The 23,409-nt window shown below is 37.2% G+C and overlaps 1 protein-coding gene across 2 annotated transcripts in view; it reads left to right on the top strand.

Annotated features, from left to right (window-relative positions):
- The window catches only part of PLD5 (phospholipase D family member 5), a 166,098-nt gene that overhangs the window by 44,544 nt on the left and 98,145 nt on the right, over positions 1–23,409 (top strand). The window contains exon 2 of one of the 2 annotated variants that reach the window (XM_005146012.2): positions 21,215–21,351. In XM_005146012.2, the coding sequence (XP_005146069.1) occupies positions 21,215–21,351 (137 nt within the window). Of the gene's footprint in view, positions 1–21,212; positions 21,359–23,409 lie in introns of those variants that run through there. The other variant, XM_005146013.2, reaches the window with a different exon arrangement.

Genomic DNA, 23,409 nt, shown 5'->3' with positions numbered 1-23,409 from the left:
TAACTTTTGGATACCATCCAGTCACTCAGCGTCAGGGGCCTACTGCAATTTCTTGCCTTTGTTTGCCTTCTTTACTTTATGTGATCAGCTAAATATCTGTCCACTAGGATAATTGTCACATAACTAAGAAAATGAGCAATGAAAGGAGTAATGAATGTTTACTCAAGTGCACTTGCTAATGATGGGGGACAAAATCTTAACCTTACTGTATTAGATTATTCAGTGATGCACTGATGTGATTTTGCATATTATTTTTTATATTTTTTTATTGATGGGTATTAAAATGGTTTTGTTGAATTACCATTTCGTTAATGTTTAGCTTAACAGTGCTTTTGTTACCTTACAATGTTCAGAACTCCCTGAATTAAAAGATCTTCCCTTAACAAACTACCCAAGTCTCTGTGCATTTTTCAGAATTATATTAATCGTAGAAATTATAATGTTTATAAGGGTTGGGGCCAGGAGGCTAAAATGAAAGAGGAAATTCTTCTGTGGTCCTGGTATACAAAGTCTCTGTGCTATGTGTATCTTCAATCCATTTATTAACTGAGTCTGTCTGAAATAGTAATTAATAATATGTAAATGTGACTGGTGGCGTAATAAGACTCTTACAGCACAGGAAGGATTTAGTGTAGCATTCAATGGGAGGTAAAACTCTCTGTACCTTCATAAAGAAAGCCAGAGGGAAATGCTTCAGGTAGAAGAAGGGAGGGAGATCTTCCTGGTAGTCAGCAGGGAGTGTTTTAATATTGAACGGGTATTTTGGAGTCAGGTGTCATAGCTGCATAGATTTTTAAATGGCATTATAGGTGGAATAATTCATAATAAAAGCTATAGTAAGCTGTTTGCTATGGTCATGTGCTTGGACATGCTAAAACTAATGAAAGTCTGAGTGCTTGTTGAAAATAAAGACAAATTTAAAAGGGTAGATGTAAATGGCTTCTACTTCTCCATCTGGTTTTGGCAGCCTCCCATATTCTCAGGGGACTTTGAAGTTGTTTTCTGACACTTTTGACAGCAGTCAAAAGATTTTTGTAGAACATCCTGAAGCTTCCCTGTTTTTTTGAGTGAAGGTGTCAGGGCATGCTACAAAGTCAAAATGCTTCTTTGTTCTCTAGTGCAAAGACATCTTTTCGAAGATGAGGCATGGAACTTGCTGAAATAGAGGGAGAATCAGTGAGTTGTAGCAATAAGATAATATTACAGAAGAAAAAGCAAAATATACTGCCATTATTATATGACAAGATTGGGTTTTATTCCTTGGCTATACCAGATAAAAGGAGAAAAGATAAAAGGAATTTGTGTGTAGCTTCATTAGGGGAAGGGCTTCTGAGTACCAGATGCTCCATGACAGCTATATTTTTCTTCATTATGCTCCTTGGTCTAACATCAACGCCACTCAGAGTGAGCACAAGTACTATAGTTTCTATGATAGTGCTGGGGCACTCACCCTGGGTGGCATTATGGTGCAAGCATGACTTTCTAGGTTTTTTGCTAGATTAGCCAGTGAGTCAATATATAGAATCTTAGAATCATAGGATACTTAGGGTTGGAAAGGACGTTAAGATCATCTAGTTCCAACCCCCCTGCCATGGGCACTTTCAGGGCAACTCAGCATCACATATCAGTGGGGTTTTTTTTTTGTGTCTTTTGAAATCTTCCGTTTTATCACTCTATTTGGTGAGCTTCAACTCTACTCTTCCTTTTCTGCCTTCACCCCATAGATCTTCCTCATTCTATTCCCTTAAAGCTTTCTTCTGCCAGAGAGGCTGAAAAGGGCAGCTTGGATCCTGTAATATTACATTAACAGAACCACTGACTATGATTTCTGGCTGTGTGTGTACCTTGGGGAAATGTTAAAAAATTAAGAATTTTTTCTTAGCAGCACTGGCTGTTACAGACAGTCTGCTGTGTGCCAGCCCAGGTTTCATCACCTTGTACAATATGCCAAGATTGCTGCTGAGAAAAGTGCCCTTAAACAATTTATGCAACCTCATTATCCTCAGCTGCCTTTTTAATGCCATCATCTAGCAAGCATCAATTCATTTTGATGGTATTTTGATGTTGCCTTGTAGCCATTCCAGCCCTTGGAATAACGATAGGTTAGGCCCATCTCCTTCCCATCTTGCCACAGCAGGGTGGCCTTGTTTGTCTGCAGATTAGGTGCCCTCCTTGAAGTAGGTTGCTAGCTTTATGGTAGACCAGCTGAAGGATGACAACGCAGAGGCTGGAGAGAAGTACTGCTTTTCAAAAAGAATACTATCCAAACCATTAGTTACGGTATTTAAAATACCTATTAAATCACCTGCTGTGTTCTGCTCTGTGCTTATGTAAGGTGAAATAAAAAGATAGCAACAGCAAATCTTTTTAATCTATTTTTTACCTTTGGTTTTTGGTTTGTTGTTTCGGGTTTTTTTCCTAACCTTCAGATAATTCTTTTTTTCTCTCAAATGTGTTGTAGATCTTCAGTTAAGAAGTTTGCCTGCACTTTCTTTCAGTGTTCTATGGGAAGAGTTGTGATTGTCTAACAGAAAATGAGCATTGGAAAATTCTTGTGTTGAGCTGAAAAAGTGAAGAGATGCTTTTTGTCAAATAGCCCTTTACAGTGTCTAAGGCCATTCTTATGTAGTAAAGAGATAAATTGGCATCATTGCCATCTACAAAGTCATTTTCACAGCTACCAAACATCATGAAGGGAATATATTAATTTCTACAGCTATTGCAAATAGATATAGTGTCCTTGGAGGGATCTCTGTGTAAGTACAAATGTATTTCTTGTATTTATAAGTTGTTGATTAATTTCCTTCAGTTTTCACTACTCAGGTGTCCTGGGTTTAGCAGTAGCAGTCATTTTTCTCCTTCTTAGTAGCTGGTGCTGTTCTGTGTTTTTGAATTTCAGCCTGGGAACAGCACTGATAACCCCAAAGTTTTTAGTTTTCATTCAGTAATGCTTACTCTGACCAATGACTTTGTGAGTCCATGCTCTGCCAGGGAGGAGGGGAGGCTGGGAGGAAGCAGAGACAGGCCACTAGACCCAAACTAGCCAAAGAGGTATTCAGTACCACAGTATGCCATGCCCAGTATATAAACTGGGGCAGTTACCTGGAAGGGCGAGATCACTGCTCAGGTCGGGCTGGGCATCAGTCAGTGGGTAGTGAGCGGTTGTATTCTTTTCCCTTATTATTTCCCTTATCATTATTATTATTATTGGTGGTAACAGCAGTGGTTTGTGTTATACTTTAGTTACTGGACTGTTCTTATCTCAACCCATAAAAGTTACATTCTTCTGATTCTCCTCCCCATCCCTCCAGGAGCTGGGGGGAGGAAGGGGGAGGGAGTGAGCGAGTGGCTGCATGGTTCTGGGTTGCTGCCTGGGCTTAAACCACAACAGTTCTTTTTGGTGCCCAACATATGGGGCCTCTTCAGCATGCCTCCTGTGAACATCCTCCTGTGAACATTCTCCTCCAGTGACATTCTAAAATCTTTGCCCTCTGGCCAGTCCATGATGACTTCTAGAATTCCTGGACAACTCGGTTTTCCTATTCGAGCTCGTGTAATTAGTGCAGCCCATTTACTCCAAGTAGCATCAGTTGCATGGTGTGTGGAGGAGACCCTGCCTTTGAACATCCAGCCCAGCACGGGCAACCAGGGTGCCAGGAGGAGCTTCAGTGCCAATCACTTCTGAAGCAGCTTGAATCCCTTCATAGGCTGCCAGTATCTCTTTCTCCATCGGGGTATAGCTGGCCTCAGATCCTTTGTATCCCCGACTCCAAAAGCCAAAGGGCCAACCTCGAGTCTCCCCTGGAGCTTTCTGCCAGAGGCTCCAAGTAGGACCATTCTCCTCAGCTGCAGTGTACAGTACATTTTTTACATCTGGCACAGTCCGGTCTGGTCCAAGGGCTACTGCATGAACTATCTCTCGTTTAACTTGCTCAAAGGCTTGTTGTTGCTCAGGACCCCATTTGAAATCATTCTTTTTCTGGGTCACATGATAGAGAGGGCTTACAATCAAACTGTAATTTGGGATGTGCATTCTCCAGAACCCCACAGCACCCAAGAAAGCTTGTGTTTCTTTTTTATTAATTGGTGGAGACATTGCTGTTATCTTGTTGACCACATCTGTGGGGATCTGTCTACATCCATCTTGCCATTTTATTCCCAAAAATTGAATCTCCTGTGCAGGTCCCTTGACCTTACTCCGTTTTATTGCAAAACTGGCTTTCAGCAGGATTTGGATTATTTTCCTCCCTTCCTCAAAAACTTCTTCCACTGTATCACCCTACATGATAATGTCATCAATAAGATAACAGCAATGTCTCCACCAGCTAATAAGAAACACAAGCTTTCTTGGGTGTTGTTAGGTTCTGGAGAATGCACATCCCAAATTACAGTTTGATTATAAGCCACGGCATCAGCTCTGCATAGAAACTAATGTTTTCTTTCCCTTCATGTTTAAGATCATAATGTTTGTGCTGCTTAGGCAAAAACTTTTAGCTTTGTAATAATTATTCTGAAAGTAACAGAGTTTATTACAAAATTGTTAGTATGTAGTTCAGAAAGCAAGATTAGTTTCCAGAATACCCATTGATTTATTTTTTTTATGTGAGGACTAAGCTGAAAGCCATGCAAGAAGCAGATATATCAGAATGACGTATATTTAAGCATCTTCATTTCTACTAAATAACTCTGTAGAAGTTGTCAGCCATGGGGTAGCTAAGAAGAGGAGCCAAATTCTGTTCCTGTTTGTGTAAGTGCAAATTTTGAAGGTCAGTGAACACAGTAAGGTTATTTTAGAAATATGTATATGAAAATAGAACACACAAAAGAACTAAAAATGGAAAAATGAGTTATTGTAATACTTCGTTAAGATTGTTCACTTTTTCTCAATGAAAAGCTCAGCAGCTGAGCACAAAGCTAAGTTTTAGAAACAAATCCAGCCTTGCAGTCCTAGCAGACAGAGTGAGGTCTTGCCACTTAGTGTTTCCTATAGAGGAGTGTAATTGTCATAAGATGGACAAAATCTAGAACTGTTTCATTTTGTGGAAAGGCCTTTAGAGAAAGAAAAACAGACAAAGAAAATTATAGATCTGTCAAAAAGTCTTAGCAACAAAGGCAAATGAAAATGCCATCTCTTCTTGGTAATACAAAATAGGGTAATATATGAATATTTAATAAAGTACCAGATGCTTTGAATCATCTATTAAATTTTGATCAAAACTCTTGTTTTCATGGTATAAATCAAGCTGATGACTTTATACGACATATAATAATGTTTCTTTACATATTCAGGGTAATCTCAAAATGAGATCAAAGAGGTTTGTCTAGCAGAGAACCTTGCTAAGCGGAAGTGCTTGAGGTATGAGGTTGCTACCTGGCTGTACATTTTGAACATCACAAAATGAATGCATTAGATTACAGTCACAGTTTTATGCCGCTGGCAAAATATGAATTTGAACTCAGTGAAGTGGGTGAGTTTTGGCTTAGGCACATATCTAATTATACGTTTAGGTCCATAGGGAGCTGGTGTTTTCATAGCCAGACAGAATGAACTGAAGAAAAGGCAAAGGTTTTAAGCAATGAAGTACATATTGTCCCTGAAAAGGTTGTTTTGAATGTGTGACTTTTACATTATTATAGTCTGCATTTTAATGCCCCTTGAAAGAGAAGGGCTAAAGGTTTATGATTTGAAAGATATTTATCGCATTTTCAGTCGAAGTGGATTTTTTGCTTTGGCAATATAGAAAGAATTAATTACATATTCTTTTTGAAGGTAGAGTCAATCCTCACTCCTTGTAAAGACAGTGTCAAAATGATTATACACAGCACTTTGCTCAAAGCCAGTAGCCTGTGCAGTACAAAAGAAAGATGGGGAGTAAAGAAGGATGGGAACAGATGGCAAGTTTGCCCTTTAATAAAAATGGGGAACATAAGATTTAAATTTGACTATGCTAGCAAGCTTGATGGCTCTTCAGTGGATAAGGATAGTATTTCAGAGCAACCCTCTCTCCAGTAACTCCTTACTAAACAGCAACGAGTGTTGGCTCATTTGGTAAACTCACTGTAAAACATTTGTTGTTTTTAGCATACATCATATTTGTATATTTAGCATACATATGCTGTAATGTATGCACACACACGTCTTTAGCTCAAAGCTGCTATAAAATATTGTCTTTTGCTTTATATTGAGAACACATATTCCAGTTATCTCTTCTGTACATTTGGAGAGTTGGGTTTGAGTGTGGTCTCTGCATCTTACCCATACCTCTCCACTATAGAAAAGGGAACTTTGAACCCAGATCATAAGGCTTACTCTGTCTGTGAAGTTTTGTAGTGTGTAGTCTGGACAGCATTGATGATCTACAAAACTTATGGCAGATGATCTTTAGCTGACCCACTGAAGTGTATTAAATATTGCTGTTTACTTCAGCTTTATTGTAATTGCTATTTGTTGATAAATAGTTGTGGTTTCTTATTACAGCTCTTGAGGTCTGGCAGTGTTTCAGTGACCCAGAAAGTTTGGGAACTGCTATCCTATGCTTATTATGTACAGTGGCCTTTGCCCAGAAATAAGCTTTCTAGAACATATATATGTGCATGTTTCTTATAAATGCCAACAAAGAAACCAATTCACTTGCTTGACTATCATTCAGTGCATGTCAGTCAACAAACAAAATTACACTTCTTTTAGTTTGTAAGCAGTGCTTTCTCTAACTAGTTTTGTGTAAAACTCTTTGTAGATTAATATGGGAATAAATACCTGCAATTTAAAAATAAAATCTATGTAAACATGGACATGGAGAATCAATCACATCATAGTATGAGCACATGCACAGCCTTTAACATAGCTTCTATAGTTAAGTTTGTTTTGTCTTGTTTCTGATAGTATATATTATCTCAGAAATAATCAGATTCATTTGGAATGTGATCTGGAAGGACATACATAGCATATCTATACCACTGGACATTGTATTGATTTTCTTTACAAATGGATAGGAAACTAAGAGCTCGCCTGTTGCCATTAGGCTTTCAGATTCCTTATGCATAAGGAATGTAAGCATAACTGTGAGAACTTCTGCTCTCTTAACAAGTATGTACAGGGACACATGATGATTCACACCATCTGGAAATGTTATCAAGCTATATTACCTATGTAATTTCTGAGTGGTAGAGTATCCACGTGTGTTGCTTAAAATTATACTTGTTAAAATGTTATACATTCAGAGAGCGAATGTGTACCTAATTTTACTTGAATTTCATTTATTACTTTACCAGAATACACAATAAACACTATTGATTTTTATTCATGTGAAATATGTTTCAGCCTTAAGCAATGCATGCAAAAATTATTTATACTCTAAGCTTGTTTTCACACGTGAATGAGTTTTATAGCTATTGCTTTCAGGGGAAAACTTAAAATACAAACGAGTATAATATGACAGTGTAGGATCTACAGATCTCAGAGCACTTCAAAAATACTAGCAATTAATTAGCATTTTTCTACTTTCTGAGAAATGAGCAATTTCCATATTTTGAGAACCCTAGAACCATATTATCAAAGATTTCTGAAAATGTGGAAGGTGAAATACCGGATGTCTGTGTGAATATTATAAAGCTTAACAAAATGGCTACTTTGAAAGAGAGCTTCTAATAAAATATTGTTATTTTTAGACTGAGCATGAGACTGTCGTCCTGAGACTGATTTCCCAGATATCTCTCCCAAAACAATTTTACTGGGTTTATAGTCTGTCCTAAGAGATTTGTATTCCAAATAATTTAGTTTCTTTTCCTCCTAAGACAGTATTTCCAATGAAATTTCTTGTCAAAAAAGAAAAGAAAAAGCTCCAGAAGAATATTGGACTTCAGAGTAGGATGAAAGCTGATAATGTTTAGTGACACTCTTTGGCACTTACTCTTTGCTGGCACTTTCTCTGCTCATCACTTCTGTTAGTGAGGTGCAATACACTTCCTCTCCTATCAGGAACATTGAAACATCAGTGAGGGATATGTGCCTCCACCATGTCAGATTGCTGTGTGGCTGTTTTGTATTCAAGGTTCGTCTTCATCTCTTTCACTTGTTTTACTTCACTGGGATTCTTTTCTACAGAACTGAGAATAAGAAGACAGATCTTCACAGTAGCTTCATTCCATGACTTATTTTACAGAATGATTAAAATTCCAAATTAGCAATGATTAAAATAACCTGTAGTGAGTACCTCTCAGGTCAGAATGCTTGATCGTTTTCATGGGAATAGCCATGTACCTGTATGGATCTTCCTATTTAAAAAAAAAAACAAACAAACCATCATACATATTGGATATATTTAACATTTAGGACTGTTTTCCTATTAAACACACTTGTAAAGGCTGTGTGTATAAATGCGTATATTCATGTGCAAGCATCTTTTTCCTTTTCAGTAACTTCTAAAACCATTGTTTGACTTAAATGATAAGTAATAAAAAGGTAGAGGTATTCAAGAGATTTTCAAGTCAAGTGTCATGAAAATTGTTGATGGGTTGAGGGGAAAAGCAGCTTTTCTGCAACCTAGTCAAACAAAATGTTTTATGTAAGTGGGCCCTGTTTTATCTGGATTTTCAATTAGATGCAAAGAAAAAAAATCAGAGATAAAATAGAAAATAGGAAGCCAAGCTGACAATTTTATTTTATTTTTTATATATGTTCAGTTAGTTGCAATGCTCACGGATTATGTAGAAAGTTTTGGAAATTATTTTAAAAAATTTATTGCTTAAATAAATGGAGTAAGAAAACAAAATAAATATTTTTGACTAGATAATAGACCAATAGGTAATGATCCCAATTCAATAGAATAATACTATAATATTAGACTAAAAATTGAGTAGGACAAAACCCTTACCATAAAGCCAATAAGTAAGAAAACAAAGAGCAAAAAAAACCCTGACTCCTTCATATTCCAACATAACACAAGGATTCTAACCTTACAAATATGGAGGTAAGGCAGCACAAGAAGGGCTGCTAGTGGAAGAGGTATCAGATAATTCCAACAAGAGGTGAAAAATCAGTCAGAGTAGAGCAGTTTTGCACTCTGCTGGTGTAGGATCATGGTTGCAGCACTCTCTAGAAATTTAATCTCTTTGACTGTACCTAGATCCTGCTGGTGCTGAATTTTCTGTCCTGCCCTCAAGAAAACCTGTTATCTTCTGCTGGTTTTGAAATCTGATGTCATTTTTGTGGACTCTTCTCCATACTGGATGAAGAAAGAAACATGTAAGATGGCAGAATAGTGTGGGGGCTTGTTAGTGGGAGTGAGAACATGATAATGATGAATTATTTTGCTCTTTGGTGTGGAGCAGGGAAGGAGGAAAGAATGAATATGATTGGAACAGGGAAAGAGAAGGACATCCAGGAACAATTCACTTTGGCCTACTTGCTTGATTCTCTTCTCTTTATCTCCTCAATGCATAATGGTGTGTGTCAGTTCCACTAGGGGTAGGAAAAATACTCCAACAGTGAGCTACACTGAGAACACTAACACGTCTCATACAGAAAGAGATGATGGAGGTTTCAAAGGGCTGTTTTATTTGATTCTTGACTTTCTTTTATCTTGGTACACTTTTGTTTTGTTTGCTCGTTATATATTCATGTATGGTTATAATTGTAAATATCAAAATCTTTGTTATTTTGTTGTCCAGGAAAGCTTTTCTGACCAAATGCATTTGAATCAATGAGTCTAAGGCTTATTATTAACAATTACTGAAAATTCAGTCACTGAAAATTTTGACAAATTGATTTTTTTTTCTATTCCTGCTTTGCTAGGAAATACTTTCATTTTAAAACCAAAAAACAACGACAACCAAACAACAACCTCCAAAAATACAAAACAAAAACACACACACAAAACAAAAACTGGAAGAACTGCTTCTTGGTCAGAGAAAAGTGAGCAAAGCAGAGCCCTGGGGTCTCTGCCAAGGAGAGGCACTTGTCTGTTGGAGATACGTGCAAAAGTGGATCTTCCAGCCTGACTGTCTTCATGTTGGAGATTTGTATGCAGGGTGGGAGATGGTGCTGCTCTTGGTCACATCCCACTCTTCAGTTCTCTGTTCACTGTTTCATATGGAATCATAGACAAGCGTAAGATGCCAGGAAGGGAGGTTTTTTCTCTTGTTCCTTTTCTGCAGAAATCCAGGAATCTTGATATAGAGAATTTCTTTGAAGCATTGGGCAGGCAAGGAATAATCTGAGCCAAATATCTTTGTTTCCTATTTCTAAAAACGATAGTAGGGATAAGTTTTATAAGTTTTTTGTTCCCAGAAGCCAAAGTAAATACAGCAGTTCCATCTTTACTAGTAATGCACATATTCTCCAGACAGTAAAGGAATTATCCACCAAGCAGAAATACTTAAGGTACAGAAGTTATGAATACTGCAATTTAATTAAAACATAGAATTCTATAGGATAAAAAACATGGTAACTAAATCACCTCTGAAGTCTGTCATAAGAAAGCAAGCATATATGATAGACTTAATCACTATAATTAACTAGTTTACCTTTTTATCTCTGATTAGCTGAGATCAAAAGCCTCTATTTTCCTTTATCTCTCTTTACATTAGGATATCATTTCTATTGTGAACGTCGCATTAGCTGTGCTCTCTGTAACAATGACGTTAACTTGCTTGGCCCAATGGCAAATATATTAGTTCAGTGTGTACTCAGAGTGTAGTTAGAAATTCACAATGAGCTAAAAAGAAATGCTTCCCATGTAAGATAATTTTGTTTCATGAACTTGTGTCAGTTTATAACAGTGCTGTTAACATTTTTTTTCCTTAAGTTTGTCTCATCAGAATGAGTAAAAACGAACTCTTAAAAAAAATCTTCTTAATTTGCTTTTTATAATTTATGAAAGGAAAACTGCCAATTCATCTAACAAACTAAGTTAGTACCTCCAGATTCAGATGTACCACCTGCCTTTGACTGTAGAATGATTGCTTTATGGGAACTTAATGTGATGTTGTTGTAATTGATGGCACATGTGCTCTTAGTCTCCCCCAATTGCAGGATGAAATGCTTAAAGCTCAGTGGAAAAAGTTGAAGATAATATATTTTGCTTTGTTAATTTGGCTAAGGAAAAACGTGCACCAGGTAGAGTGGTGAGTTTGTTCTGCTGCAGAACTGTACTTGAGCTCAAATTTGTGTGACAGCCTCTCTTATGGCATTTATGTGCCACTAGCCACAAATTCTTATTTTTAGTTTTGGTGGTGGTGGTTGTGGTCTTGTCTCTTTTTGAAAGCCTCTTGGAAAAACAGTGAAAGGCTGTGTGCAGGAAGCTTGAGCTGACTGTACATATGGTCATTGAATGTGCCAACAATAACATATGCAAACACTGGGGAAAAAAATGTGCAGGATTTTTATATTTCATTTAGTTTATCTTAAAGCCTTATTAGCAGCATCATTAGGTAAAACACTGTCTTGAAAGAAATACGTATTTGTAGTTGATGCTGTGCTATCAGCAAGTTTCGGGTTACTTAACTATGTCAGCAGTATTTGTTTTCCAGTTACTAAAGTACTAAAATAAGCTATAGTTACTTTTAAATGTAGTTTCTTTAAACAGAGGCATTACCATTTGTAAATTAGAGATTACAAGTATAAGTGTATTTGTCTGTATATAGTCTGGTCTGACTTTGCAAATAAACATATCTAAATACTGCTAATTTTTCCTTGTGACTTAGAAAAGTACTTATGTTGGTTGATTAAAGTTGTTATAAATATATATGGGGTGTCTGTGTGCATACATATGCATCTTTAATATATATACATATATACACATTAAAAAAGAAATTTAGATGTTTAATAACAGTCCTGGAACCAGAATCTACATTTCAAATGCTCACTGATTTCAGGGAACATGGCACAAATGTGAGTAAGACCCACAGAGATGCCAAAATGATATACAGTGATCTATCATATACATACTTGCACAGACATTGTTAGGCTTGCTGTATTTTCTCTTAAAGGGTACTTTGCACATTAAAGTTCATTGTGTGTGCAAAAAAATAACTTCCTGACATTTTGCTGATCCCTTCAGCCTCAAATTCTTTGATGTTGCAGTGCTAAATGTGGCAGCCAGAGCACAGTACAATGAACTGTTCATTCCAGAGGAGAGTTAAGAAACTCATGGGTCAGAAAAATGGAATTTCTACATAAACAGTGTAGAAAAGATGGTAGTAAGGTAGATTTTTCTTTTTTTTTTTTTCAGTTGATTATGGAAACAAGAGTATTGCAGGCTACAGGCAGATGCAATATGTCGGGTTACTTCAGCCTCCTGTTTAGTGTTCATGGATGATCCTGAATTGTAGAAGTTCTGGTATTTCAGTCTCATTTTCCATTAAGACTATCAACATAAAATTTAAAGTGTGGAGAAAAGTAGGGCCACTAGAAAAGCAGAAGTTTTTAACTGCCTCGTCTGCTATGCTGTAGACTCCAGAGTGATTACATAAAGGGTGTAAAATTGCAAAGTATATTTTCTGCAAGCAGTCAGACAACCACAGCACCTGCTGATACCTGGACTTGTGGGTTGTAGGCCAGTCTTTGTATCGTCTACTAGATACCCCCAGCCAGCTGTCCTCCAGTGATTCTAACTGATTTTAAATGTACTGTTCTGCCGTGTACAAAATAGCTTGCATCTTGATAAATTATTTTCATCCTTTCTCAAAATGCTGCCTTATAGGATGCAGTTCTTCATGGGAGATGATGGACCTTTAAACATTTGTTTGCTCTGTGGTTGTTTGCTGTGTTTCACCTGGTTTCTGAAGAGGGCTGAGTTCAGATTTTAATTATATTTGTGAACAGAAGTTCTTTGTAGAAAGCCTCTTGCCTGACATAAAAGATCTAACAAATAAAATTAAGTACTGTATTTGTATATATGTAACACTGGTTTTAGCTGCAGATTTCTATTTTGTAGACTTTCAAGTGCTAATCTGAGTTTTTACCTTTTTCCTTATATCTTCCTGTATCACATCCTTTCTACCTCTTCTATCTTTTGTAATTTCTTTTTCCATCATTCTTTCTTACCTTGCAGCTTCCTTGCTATTTGTTTGTTTGTTTGTTTGTTTTGGAGGGGGACTATTTTGGTTTTGTTTTTTTAGGAAGGTACTCTGTCTTTTTATTATATGGCAAAGTGCTGATCCAAAAAGAAATTGATTATAGCTTTCCATAGCCCAGCAATTTTTACTTGTAAAATTCCTGGAGAAGTAATGAGTCTAATGCTAAGTCTTTACTTAGAGGGTCCAGGTTTAAAGTTGCGTAAAGAGATGTCAGGATATAGAAGTACGATTTACTGTGTTTTCTACTAAAGAGTTTTTAATAGTATTCTGAATTTGTTGTTCGATTGTTCGATACTTTTCTTGCAGGAGACACGGGATTTGAGTAGACTATTATTTTTAGTGTACACAAGGGCCTTTTTTTGGCATTGCTGAACTGTGATACTGTCTTATGCTGAAGATTGTTGATACATCATGTTGAGAAGTTAGGGCCCAATTTCACGGAAATGGCACATGAACACTTAAATGTATTAAGGCTTTTCACTCCTACTTTTCTGCCAATTCTGGTCAACAAAATGCATTAGAGGTTATTTGGTCATGTGCTGGAAACCATATATTCTTATACAGCTCATATTCTGACTGTTAATAGCTTTCTGTAATATAGTGCTTTGTGTGGAGGCAGCTCAGATAAGTAACCCGTAAAGCCTTGGATTTCTTTCAAAGTAGTTTATTGGTTTTCTATTTATAGTAACATTTCTATCCATGTGTTATATGCCTGATCTGTTGGATCAAATGTTTGTTCAGTGGGCAGTGAAACCAATGCAGCTGCTTCACTGTGGGTGTGTGATGAGGGCTTGCAGCCCCTCTGTATGCCACCATGGCAATGATTGCTCCCATTCTTGTCTCAATGAAGCTGCATGCTGCTGAGCTATGTGTGTGCTGGAAGGCAAAACTCTGGATCATCTTTCCCTTGGTATAGGTACTAATTTTGGTCTTTTTAAGCTATCTACCTACTGGATTTTGTATGTCTGAGATAACTGCATTTTTATAAATCTTTCTTTCAAATACAGATTCAAAAGAAACTGGGCAGCCAAGGGCTGCTGGGCAGACAGCGTGACTTCATATACCTTATTTGCTTGGAAGACACTGGCATTAAAGAATGGTGTTTGGAGAATTAAGTGTTGATTCTCTTCTTTCTGTGGGTAACTACAGGGCTAAATATTTATTGTTGATTTTTCTCTAAACTGTCTCCATGCAGTCTTGAAAGGTGGACAAAATATGCCAAGTTGAAGTAGAGGCTAAGGATTATTTTTGCTTCATGCACAGTATAGATATTATACCAGGATGTAGAGAACTAAGTCAACAGAACAGTGTGACACAGTAGATTCATGTTCAGGTTGTACTCTGCTATAACTCATGGGTTCTTCTGTGGAAAAAGAAAACTATTTAATAATGTAGAAAATGCATTCTACAGCTCAGACCTGTGGCGTATCTAGTCCTGGACTGTATGCCTAACAGTGGAAATAGCATGTCTCCCATCGTCCTATTAGAGGGCAAATCACTGCATGTTTTCTCTAGCATCTGTTCTGGACATGTTTTCAAAGGCTTTGTCTAACTTCTTTTTAAACCTGCTGCTGTTGGCTTTCACAGCCTCCTACGGCAACAAATTCCTGATGCTCTATATCCACTTCATTAAAAAAGTACTGTATCTTTTTGAAATTTAACTCCTATAAATTTCAGTAAACATCCCCTATTTCTGGTATTGTGGTACTTGGTGAATAATAATTTTGCCTTCACTATACCTGATGGTCTTTTGATGATTTTGTACCTCTCGGTCATAGTTCTTCTCTCCAAACTACTGACTCCTACCCATTTTTGTTCTGTCTTCCTAGAGCTCCAACTTTTTAATCATTTTGCTTATCCTTTTTCCTAATGTTTTCTCAGTTGCTCTATCTGTGCAATTGTTTGTTCCTACCTGCTGGTAGCTCTTTTCCTTAACTGGATTTTAACCTGTTTTTCTCAACACACCACCTAAATTGTCAAGAACATTTTTTGAAAAGTAAAACTAGTGTTCCAGTATGCTTTCAATTTGTGCTGCTTTGGTTTTAATTGAAAACATAATAGGCACATTTCATTTCTAGTCCATAATTTAGAAGACATGAACAAAAACAGATACACAGCAGAATTCTCTGAATCCCCTCATAATTTTTCAATGAGCATATTCCAACCAGCTTTACACCACTCCTATAATAATCTGGAGGCAGTTTCTGTGCCTTGTGAGAAGGTTTTTACTAGGGTTCAAAATACATTATTTGCAGTTTCTCTAGCAGGATAGCAGTGCTCATGACTAGGAAAGATGGAAATCAAAATTGATTGATATGACTTTTTCTTTACAATTTGTTATCTACTAGTTTATATATAATAGATTTGTTACTTGTTCAAGTATTTTCTAGAGATTGAAGTTATAATATTATGTGTGCAGTTCTGGTGTCCTCAACAGAAGAAGGACATGGAGCTGATGGAGCAAGTCCAGAGTAGGGCCACGAGGATAACCAGGGGATTGGAGCACCTCCTGTATAAAGACAGGCTGAGAGTTGGGGCTGCTCAGCCTGGAGAAGAGAAGGCTGCGTGGAGACCTCATAGCAGCCTTCCAGTATCTGAAGGGGGCTTACAAGGATGTCAGAGAGGAACTCTTCATCAGGGACTGTAGTGATAGGACAAGGGGGGTAATGGGTTCAAATTTCAACAAGGGAAGTTAAGGTTAGATATAAGGAAGAAGTTCTTTACTGTGAGGGTTGTGAGGCACTGGAGCAGGTTGCCTAAAGAAATGGTAAATGCTCCATCCCTGTCAGTGTTCAAGGCCAGGTTGGACAGAGCCTTGGGCTACATGGTTTAGTGTGAGGCATCCCTGCTCGTGGCAGGGGGTTGGAACTAGAGGATCTTAAGGTCCTTTCCAGCCCTAACTATTCTATGATTCTATAATTTCCTGGTTTCTATTGCTTGCCCAACTTTTTTTCTTAAATATGGGTAACATCTTTTTCAGTCTTCTGATACTCCACTTAAGCTCATCCCTTTTCACAGGTAAGGGCTAAAACTTCTTAGTTTTAGCCAGTACCATAAACATCCAAGCATGAAGTTCTCTAGGCCCAGCCAATTTGAAAATATGTAACTTATCTCAGCAGTATTGGATCAGTTCCTTCCCTTTTTTGTTTAATATGATTTAAGTGTTGATTTATATTGATAATCCTAGCTGGGAGGTTTAAGGATGCAGTGAAAACTATTTCTGTATATAGAGTCCAGATTAATGGAAAACAGTCTTTATAGCAATGTTTTTTTCTCTAATAAGTACACATAATGATTTAAGGAATCAAGGTTAACCCAAGAATGATTATTAATTCTTGAAGTCCAGTTCCTTGCTTTTTATGGTGAATGTGCTGTAGCGTGACATCAAACCCTAGCTGTAAGCAGAATATTAAAATGTGTTGAACATGTTGCTAGTATTGAAGATGAACACTTTTGTTCTCACACTGGTGTTCAGATGTGTTGCTGGAAAGAGTAGGATACTCATGGCAGATGTGAAAACCTGCCTCTCAGAGCCTCTGTGGTTCTGACAAATGGATGTGAGCTCTGTATTAGTATGCTGTATGTATAAATATTACATCCTGTGCTCTTAAATAAGTATAAGAATAAGGCACTAGTTTATAACCATGACATGTTTTGTTTTTATATGCTCTGCTTTCTCAGTAGATGCAGCATTGCAATTTCACGGTTCCTGTTTGGGGAGAGGACATTTTTGTACTATATTGAGGGAAAACTAGATTCCTGATTATATTTAGTGTGTCACTGAGATACCTACTGTTTGTGAAGAAAATGAAAGCTTTATAGACCATTGAAGTGTTCTTAACAGCATTTGAGCAACGGGAGTGCAGTAAAGATGGAGACCTTTTTCTTTCTTGCTCTCATTTTAATTCTGCTTGGGTATCGCAGACTCTGATGCAACCTTAGTTGGCATAGACTATCCTTTTTCTTAATAATAAACAAGCAGAAAGGGTCTTTCTGAGATTAAAATCAGGTGTGAATAATACTGTACTGCATTCTTATGGTGCAGCTTTTGTTCTTTTTCTCACTATCTATCTTGGGGTATAACAGCATAAAAAGTAACCATGCTTTATTTTAGTAAATATGTTTTTTGTTGGATTTATTTAAAGGTAATATTATGTAAGATAGATGAGGCAGGTGAAAGAAATGCATTTTGCTCATGAAATGGAAAATGGCAGCATCTTTGATAGTCCTTGTTCCTGCAGAAGTTTTTCCCAGTCTTCCATAACCTCTGAAAAATCTTTCTCATGTAACACAATTTCTGGGTTCACAACAGAGAGATCTTGCTGCTGTTAAGAGTGAAATCTCAGGTTGTCCTCTGACAGGTGCAGTCAACCTAGTAGATGTTCTGGACCCAAGCCTCTTAGTATCTCTAATAATCTTCAAATATGTAAGAATCTGCAGTAGGAAAGAATGAAATACTCTGTTCTCCATTTTGACCAAGTTGGAAAGGGTATATATATTGCAGCATAAGAGACTGAAGTTAGGCTTCAATATAAGGTGCTAACACAAAGGATGGATTGCCTGAAGAGACTGTAGGAACCCTTTCAATGGGAGGTTTTTAGGTACAGGTTAGACAAATAAATGCTAGAAGTAATACTGGCATAAATTAACCATGTATGTGGATAGATGGACTACATAAACTGGAGAGATCCTGTATTCTGTAACTAAGAATGCTTAAACACACAAAGGGTTTTTCAGGCATTTACTGAAGGAAGAAGGATAGCTCTGAGGGATCCCAGTTGTCAAGGGGATATGGAACAGCATAGCACCAAGCAGTCGGACTGCCTGAGCCCACCGATGCAAGAGTCTGAGAAGCAAATCTAGCAGATTTCTTCTGATCTGTCTATGGCATGAACTCTGGACTAGATGATCTTTCGAGGTCCCTTCCAACCCTTGGGATTCTGTGATTCTGTATGCTTTCAAGAAACCTGCTGTTACTTGCGCATGCATGCACATGTACACACAGGCACACGCATGGATGGCACAGTAGAACAGTGGTACGGTCTATTCTAATCTATTTTAATTAGAAAAAACCTATTAGAAAATTGCCTGGAGTTTGACATTAGTGCATGAAAAGTAAGATTTATTACCATTATCAAACAAAAGGCTCAGAAGACTTGTTTGGTGCCAGTAGTTTTATTATTATTATTTATTTTCTAATATAAGCATCAATTTGAATCTAAACAATATTCAAACACTTATTTCTAATGTCATATATAGATTTAAAAGCAGTCGAAAAAATAACCACTCAGGAGAAGGATTTGACGATGAACTGTAAAACCATTCGAAGCTCTCCTTAGTAATCTGTATGCTTTTTAAAAATAGTCTCTATCTGGCCCCTCAGACCTGTGCTTTAAAATGTACATGTAGGAGAATCACAAACTTGGAGGTTTAGTTTTGATTTACTTAATATTTTTTTACTATCCTTAGTTCAGAGAAAAAGTACTATTGCCACCCTTTGATATTGTTCTGGTTTTCTGTGTGTGGATTTGAAAGGCCCCCTACATTACTTGTAATCATGCTGTTAAGCTGTATGTGAAATAATTGATCTGTTACAACTGTCAAAGACAAATGTATAATTATAACTGATCTGTGTGAATGAGTGCAGTGAATTAGATTTGTGCAGTTCTGTATTTTAGTGCTGGTGTATAAGCAGCGGTCTTACCAGTGGTACTATGTGCTGCTCGTAGTGAGAAGCAGTCAGTCACACTGCAGAGCTTGACAAGCTCTACATAACAAGGATTTAAACCTTATACAAATTTCAACTGCAACACAGAAGTCAAGAAACCTTGAATGTGTTCTCCAAATTTATGTGGAACATTATTTAAAGCTAGATTAGGAGCTCCATTCAGAATTATGTTGGCTTCCACTTTGCATGTTCTTGGAACATAAACCCCTAGGAATTACTAGCCTTGAAGGCTGCTGTGGTTCCTGCTGGTCCAGTGACCCTGTAGCCCTCTCTAGTTGCTCACACAGCAAAGATGGGAGTTATTCACCAAAGCAATGGCATAAAATAATTTATACTGAGTGGCAGCTAGGGTGCTTATTATTACAATTATCCCACAAATATGGACTTGGGACTATTCCCAGTGAGTAGAACGGCTGTAGTTATCCTGGTTTGGGAGGAAAAAGAATACTCATTGCAAGCCATGCTGGGTCACATCCTCTGCTCTTAGGGGCTTGAGAACAACCCCAGCTCTGTTTGACTCTCTTTTATGGAAAAAGCTTTGCTATGTTGCTGCCATGGTGATATGCTCAGTGCTTGGAAGAAGATGCATCAGTTTCTGCAAATACACTTAACTGTAAAAAACTGCATGAGACAGGGATCATCTTGGCAAGAGCGCTAGCCCTCCTGATGAAGAAATGGCATAAAGCAGTGTCCCAGATATGAATACCTCTTTATCTTTGACACTTGGTTTGTCTTGCCAGTAGTATGGGGCAACAAGGCAATATTTTAACATTTTTCACTGAAGTTCTGCTGTGCATCTGACTGCAGCCTTAGTTCTGGACACCCAAATGCAGTAATTTCTAATTCTTTTCATACATTGCCATGATTATACCTAGCATCAGAAAAAAAAAAAGTTCCAAATTTTATTTGTTTCAAAAATAGGCCTTATAAATGGTTGAAGATGACTTTCCTATGTTGCATTCTTGTGGGATTTTAGGTAAGTTATTAGAAAGCACAAACATGAACATATATTTAAAATGTATAAAAGTGTCTAATATGCATTGCATTTAAAGTATGCCTATAACCTAACCAGCTTATTCTGTGTTGGGTAAAAGGATTAATTTCTCACCAAATTTCTGAATATTTATTCCTGGTTTTTTTAAAGGAGTTGTTTGCTTCATTTTAGATTTTCATAGACTGAAATAAAGTGCTTATATCTGATTTGTTCTGAAAGGCATGAGCTTGTTTCTTCTGGGATGTGCACTAGTTTGCAAGTTTTGGAAGCCTATTTAAAAATTTTTTTATGTATATGGGAAAATGTTCCTATTACTGTGAAACTTATTATATCTTAAACAAAATGTCAGGAGCAATGCAAATACTGTGAAGTTGCTTTTCAGCTGCAAAGATGACATTGCTTTGTTTCCCTTACACTTTTCCTACTTTCTCACTTACCCATTCCTTTATAAAGCTTTTCTTCTTTATGTGACATTTTAATTACAGGGTGATAATTAAAATTAAGAAAATAACTATGGCAACAGAAGTTAGACTTTTGTATTTTTATTTATAGTGTGATTTTTTGCTCGCATTATATTTGTTTGAGTATTTGGTTTCAGAAAAATATATAGTTTCATACAGCTATGTAAATTACATGCCAGGAGATCGTCTGTAGGAGGTTTCACCTTTATCTGTGGCTGTACATTATTGCATCTGATTTAATACCAAATGATTTCATATTGTAGAATAAAATAGTGCTGTGCTTTCTTTTAATATTTAATCTGAGATTATTAGAGATGCAGATGATGAGGGCATTGATGCAGAGGGTATTGCCTATCATACTAAGCAACATTCTCCCATTTTTTCCTTCAATCCCATCTATCATCTGTGAATTATTTTTCCTTATAAGTACTGTAGGGCAAGGACTTGCCAAAGTGTCTCAGTTACTGTGGCAGTCATAGTAACAATGTCACTTACTTTGTGTGGCAATAAAAAAAGCCTTTGTTCTTCATTCTGCTTGCAATTACATGTTTTATTTCAGCCAAACACAACAAAACTCTCAGGACTTTTGAGTGCCATCCTAAGTGTGTACTTTACCTGTGAGGCTCAATCAGAAAATATGTAGTTAATGTAAGAATCATTATTTTAATGCACAATGCTTTCCTTGTGTTACAAATAGAAAACAGTTTGAATGATGGATCTTATTTGTGACATGAATTATTTAACAGAGTCTGAGAGATTTAAAATACATCTCAAGGTGATATGTGAAGGACAATTTTGAGAGTGTTTTCATCCTGAGGTGTGTTTCATGTTGACAGCTATGGCAGTAAGATCTTCAAAGAATTTTAGATCTTATGTAAAAGATTTAGAGTCTCAGGTCATTGACTGGAATGTGCTCACACCATTAAAACTTTTTTTAATCTTAATCTCTTTCAGTCCCAGCAAAGATGCATTGTGATCTTTGCACTGGTATGCTGCTTTGCAATTCTGGTTGCACTGATATTTTCGGCAGTGGATATTATGGGAGAAGATGAGGATGGACTCTCAGAAAAGAACTGTCAAAATAACTGTCGGTAAGAGGTAACAAACAAAACTTCTCTTTTGGGGTGGATAAGAACATATGTGTGTTACAATGGCATGTGGTAGTTACCATAGTCCTGTAATTGGAAAGAGTAGGTAAAAGGAAGAAATGGTTTCTCATTTTGAATTTCTGGCTTTGGAAGTTGGTTTGACAAAATAGAGCATGCTTTTTGAAGTTATTTTTGGTGTTGTGTTTTGAGCAAGACCCTTGTGTTAATACAATTATTTTGTAAGCCTGGGTCAAAGTCCATTAAACTTCAGTAAATGAGTACTGAGGCAGCTCACATAGTTCCTTTTCCTGTCATGTCTGTCTTTCATTAAGAGCTGCTTTCTTTTTTCTTCAAGGTCACTGACATCTGTTGACCTTAGACTAATGTTCCTTTTACTTAGGGGGACCTTTTATATATTCCTGTTTTTGCACTCCCCTAAGAGACACAGTTGCTTGCCTAGGAACTGTGAAGAAAATTAGCAATATGGTCAGAAAGACTGGCATTGGATATGTTGGGTTCAGATTTGCCTCGGACACCTCCACAGTTATGTATATCTTTTAACTTTAGATTTCAGTAGGTGATGGGATTTTAGGACCTTTCGTTTCCAGACTCTGAAGTTCATTTTGCTGCTCCTCACTATCAGGTTCCTTCATGAATCTGTTCATCAGTGATGACCAATGCTTTTCCTGCATGATGTTGTCCAAGGTCACTTTCTGTCCACAAGTAAAGCTCTTTTAACAAACATTTGCAGGCTTCATTCTCAAGTGAATTGCTTTTGGTTTGTTTTTCTTGTTTCTCTGTTGTTGTTTTGGGATTTTTTGTCCCCCAAGGCTTTTTCTTGTATATAGAGCACCCTCTCTGATACATTTTGAGGGGAAAACCAGGCATCCTTAAATAACTTCTCAGAAATCCATTCTGAGGGGATTGCTGGAGTGGGAAGGGGCTACAGTTCTGGGCATCCTCCAGTCTGTGACCCTGCTCAGAGCAGGATTAGCTACAGCAGGTTGCTTGAGTATGTGCACAGTTGAGCTTTACATAGCTCCAAGGATGGACTTCACAGCCTTCCTGCGCCACCTGTTCCATTGTTGGTACACAGTCAACCAAGCTACCAATGGCTGGGTATGTAGTGATTTGAACATATTTTATATGTATTTTTTACAATAATCTAATGAAATATTAATGTTTCTTTGAAATAAGGAGAACAGTCTTCTTATTTCTGCTATTCCTTGTTGATTTTGTGTAAAAACTCTTCGGGGACATTGCCCTTTTATGTTGCCTTGTCACAGTGCAGTCGGCAGCAATTCACAGTCCAGCAAATTGGATTATGGTTTTGCAGTAATATTGATTTTTTTGCAGTAATATTGGATTTTTGCAGTATTTTTTACATGCTGCTGCCTTTTTTTTTTTGGGGGGGGGGGGGGGAGGCTTGATTCTTTAACTCTGTAGCTGCTTTCAAACAGGACACGCCTGCAGCATCAGGTACCTTTGCCCTAAAGCCAGCCATCTTTCTGGCACCGTTTTTTGTTTTTCCTCAACATTGTTTTGCTTGTGTAAAATGGCTTGGACCTAATCTGTTCACTCTTTTGTATGCCTACTGTTCTGGGCAGCCTTCTGGGATCTTGTCTGCATTTTGTACATTTTTGTCAGCTAGCCTGCCTCTTCACATCATGGCCTTAGGTATTCTTCACTGTGAGTTGTTGCCTTCCAAAATATTTGAAGATACTGCATGTATCACCTTTACACCCACTATCTCCGTGTGTGAATCTTTGACAGAACTAGGTCAGATGAGGGGAAAGTTTTTCTGCTCATTGGCTTCTGAGTGCTGCACACAACTTCAGCACACGCAGCGACTACTGCTCCATGTTTTCCTCTTAGTTGTATCAACTAATGGCTCCCTTTTTTTTCTCTTTGGCTACACAGGCCTAGTTAATGAAGAACTTAGGCTTCTTTACTTTGTGTTCTTCAAATGGTAAAAAATTTCAGAGTGGGGGCAATGTAAAGTGCTATGGAAAACCAAGATAATATTTTATCCAAGCATAAGAGATTGTCTATTTGTATGGG

Source organism: Melopsittacus undulatus, chromosome 3 (genome assembly GCF_012275295.1).
Source record: "Melopsittacus undulatus isolate bMelUnd1 chromosome 3, bMelUnd1.mat.Z, whole genome shotgun sequence".
NCBI lineage: Eukaryota > Metazoa > Chordata > Aves > Psittaciformes > Psittaculidae > Melopsittacus > Melopsittacus undulatus.
This window is presented reverse-complemented; position numbering and strand designations above follow the sequence as displayed.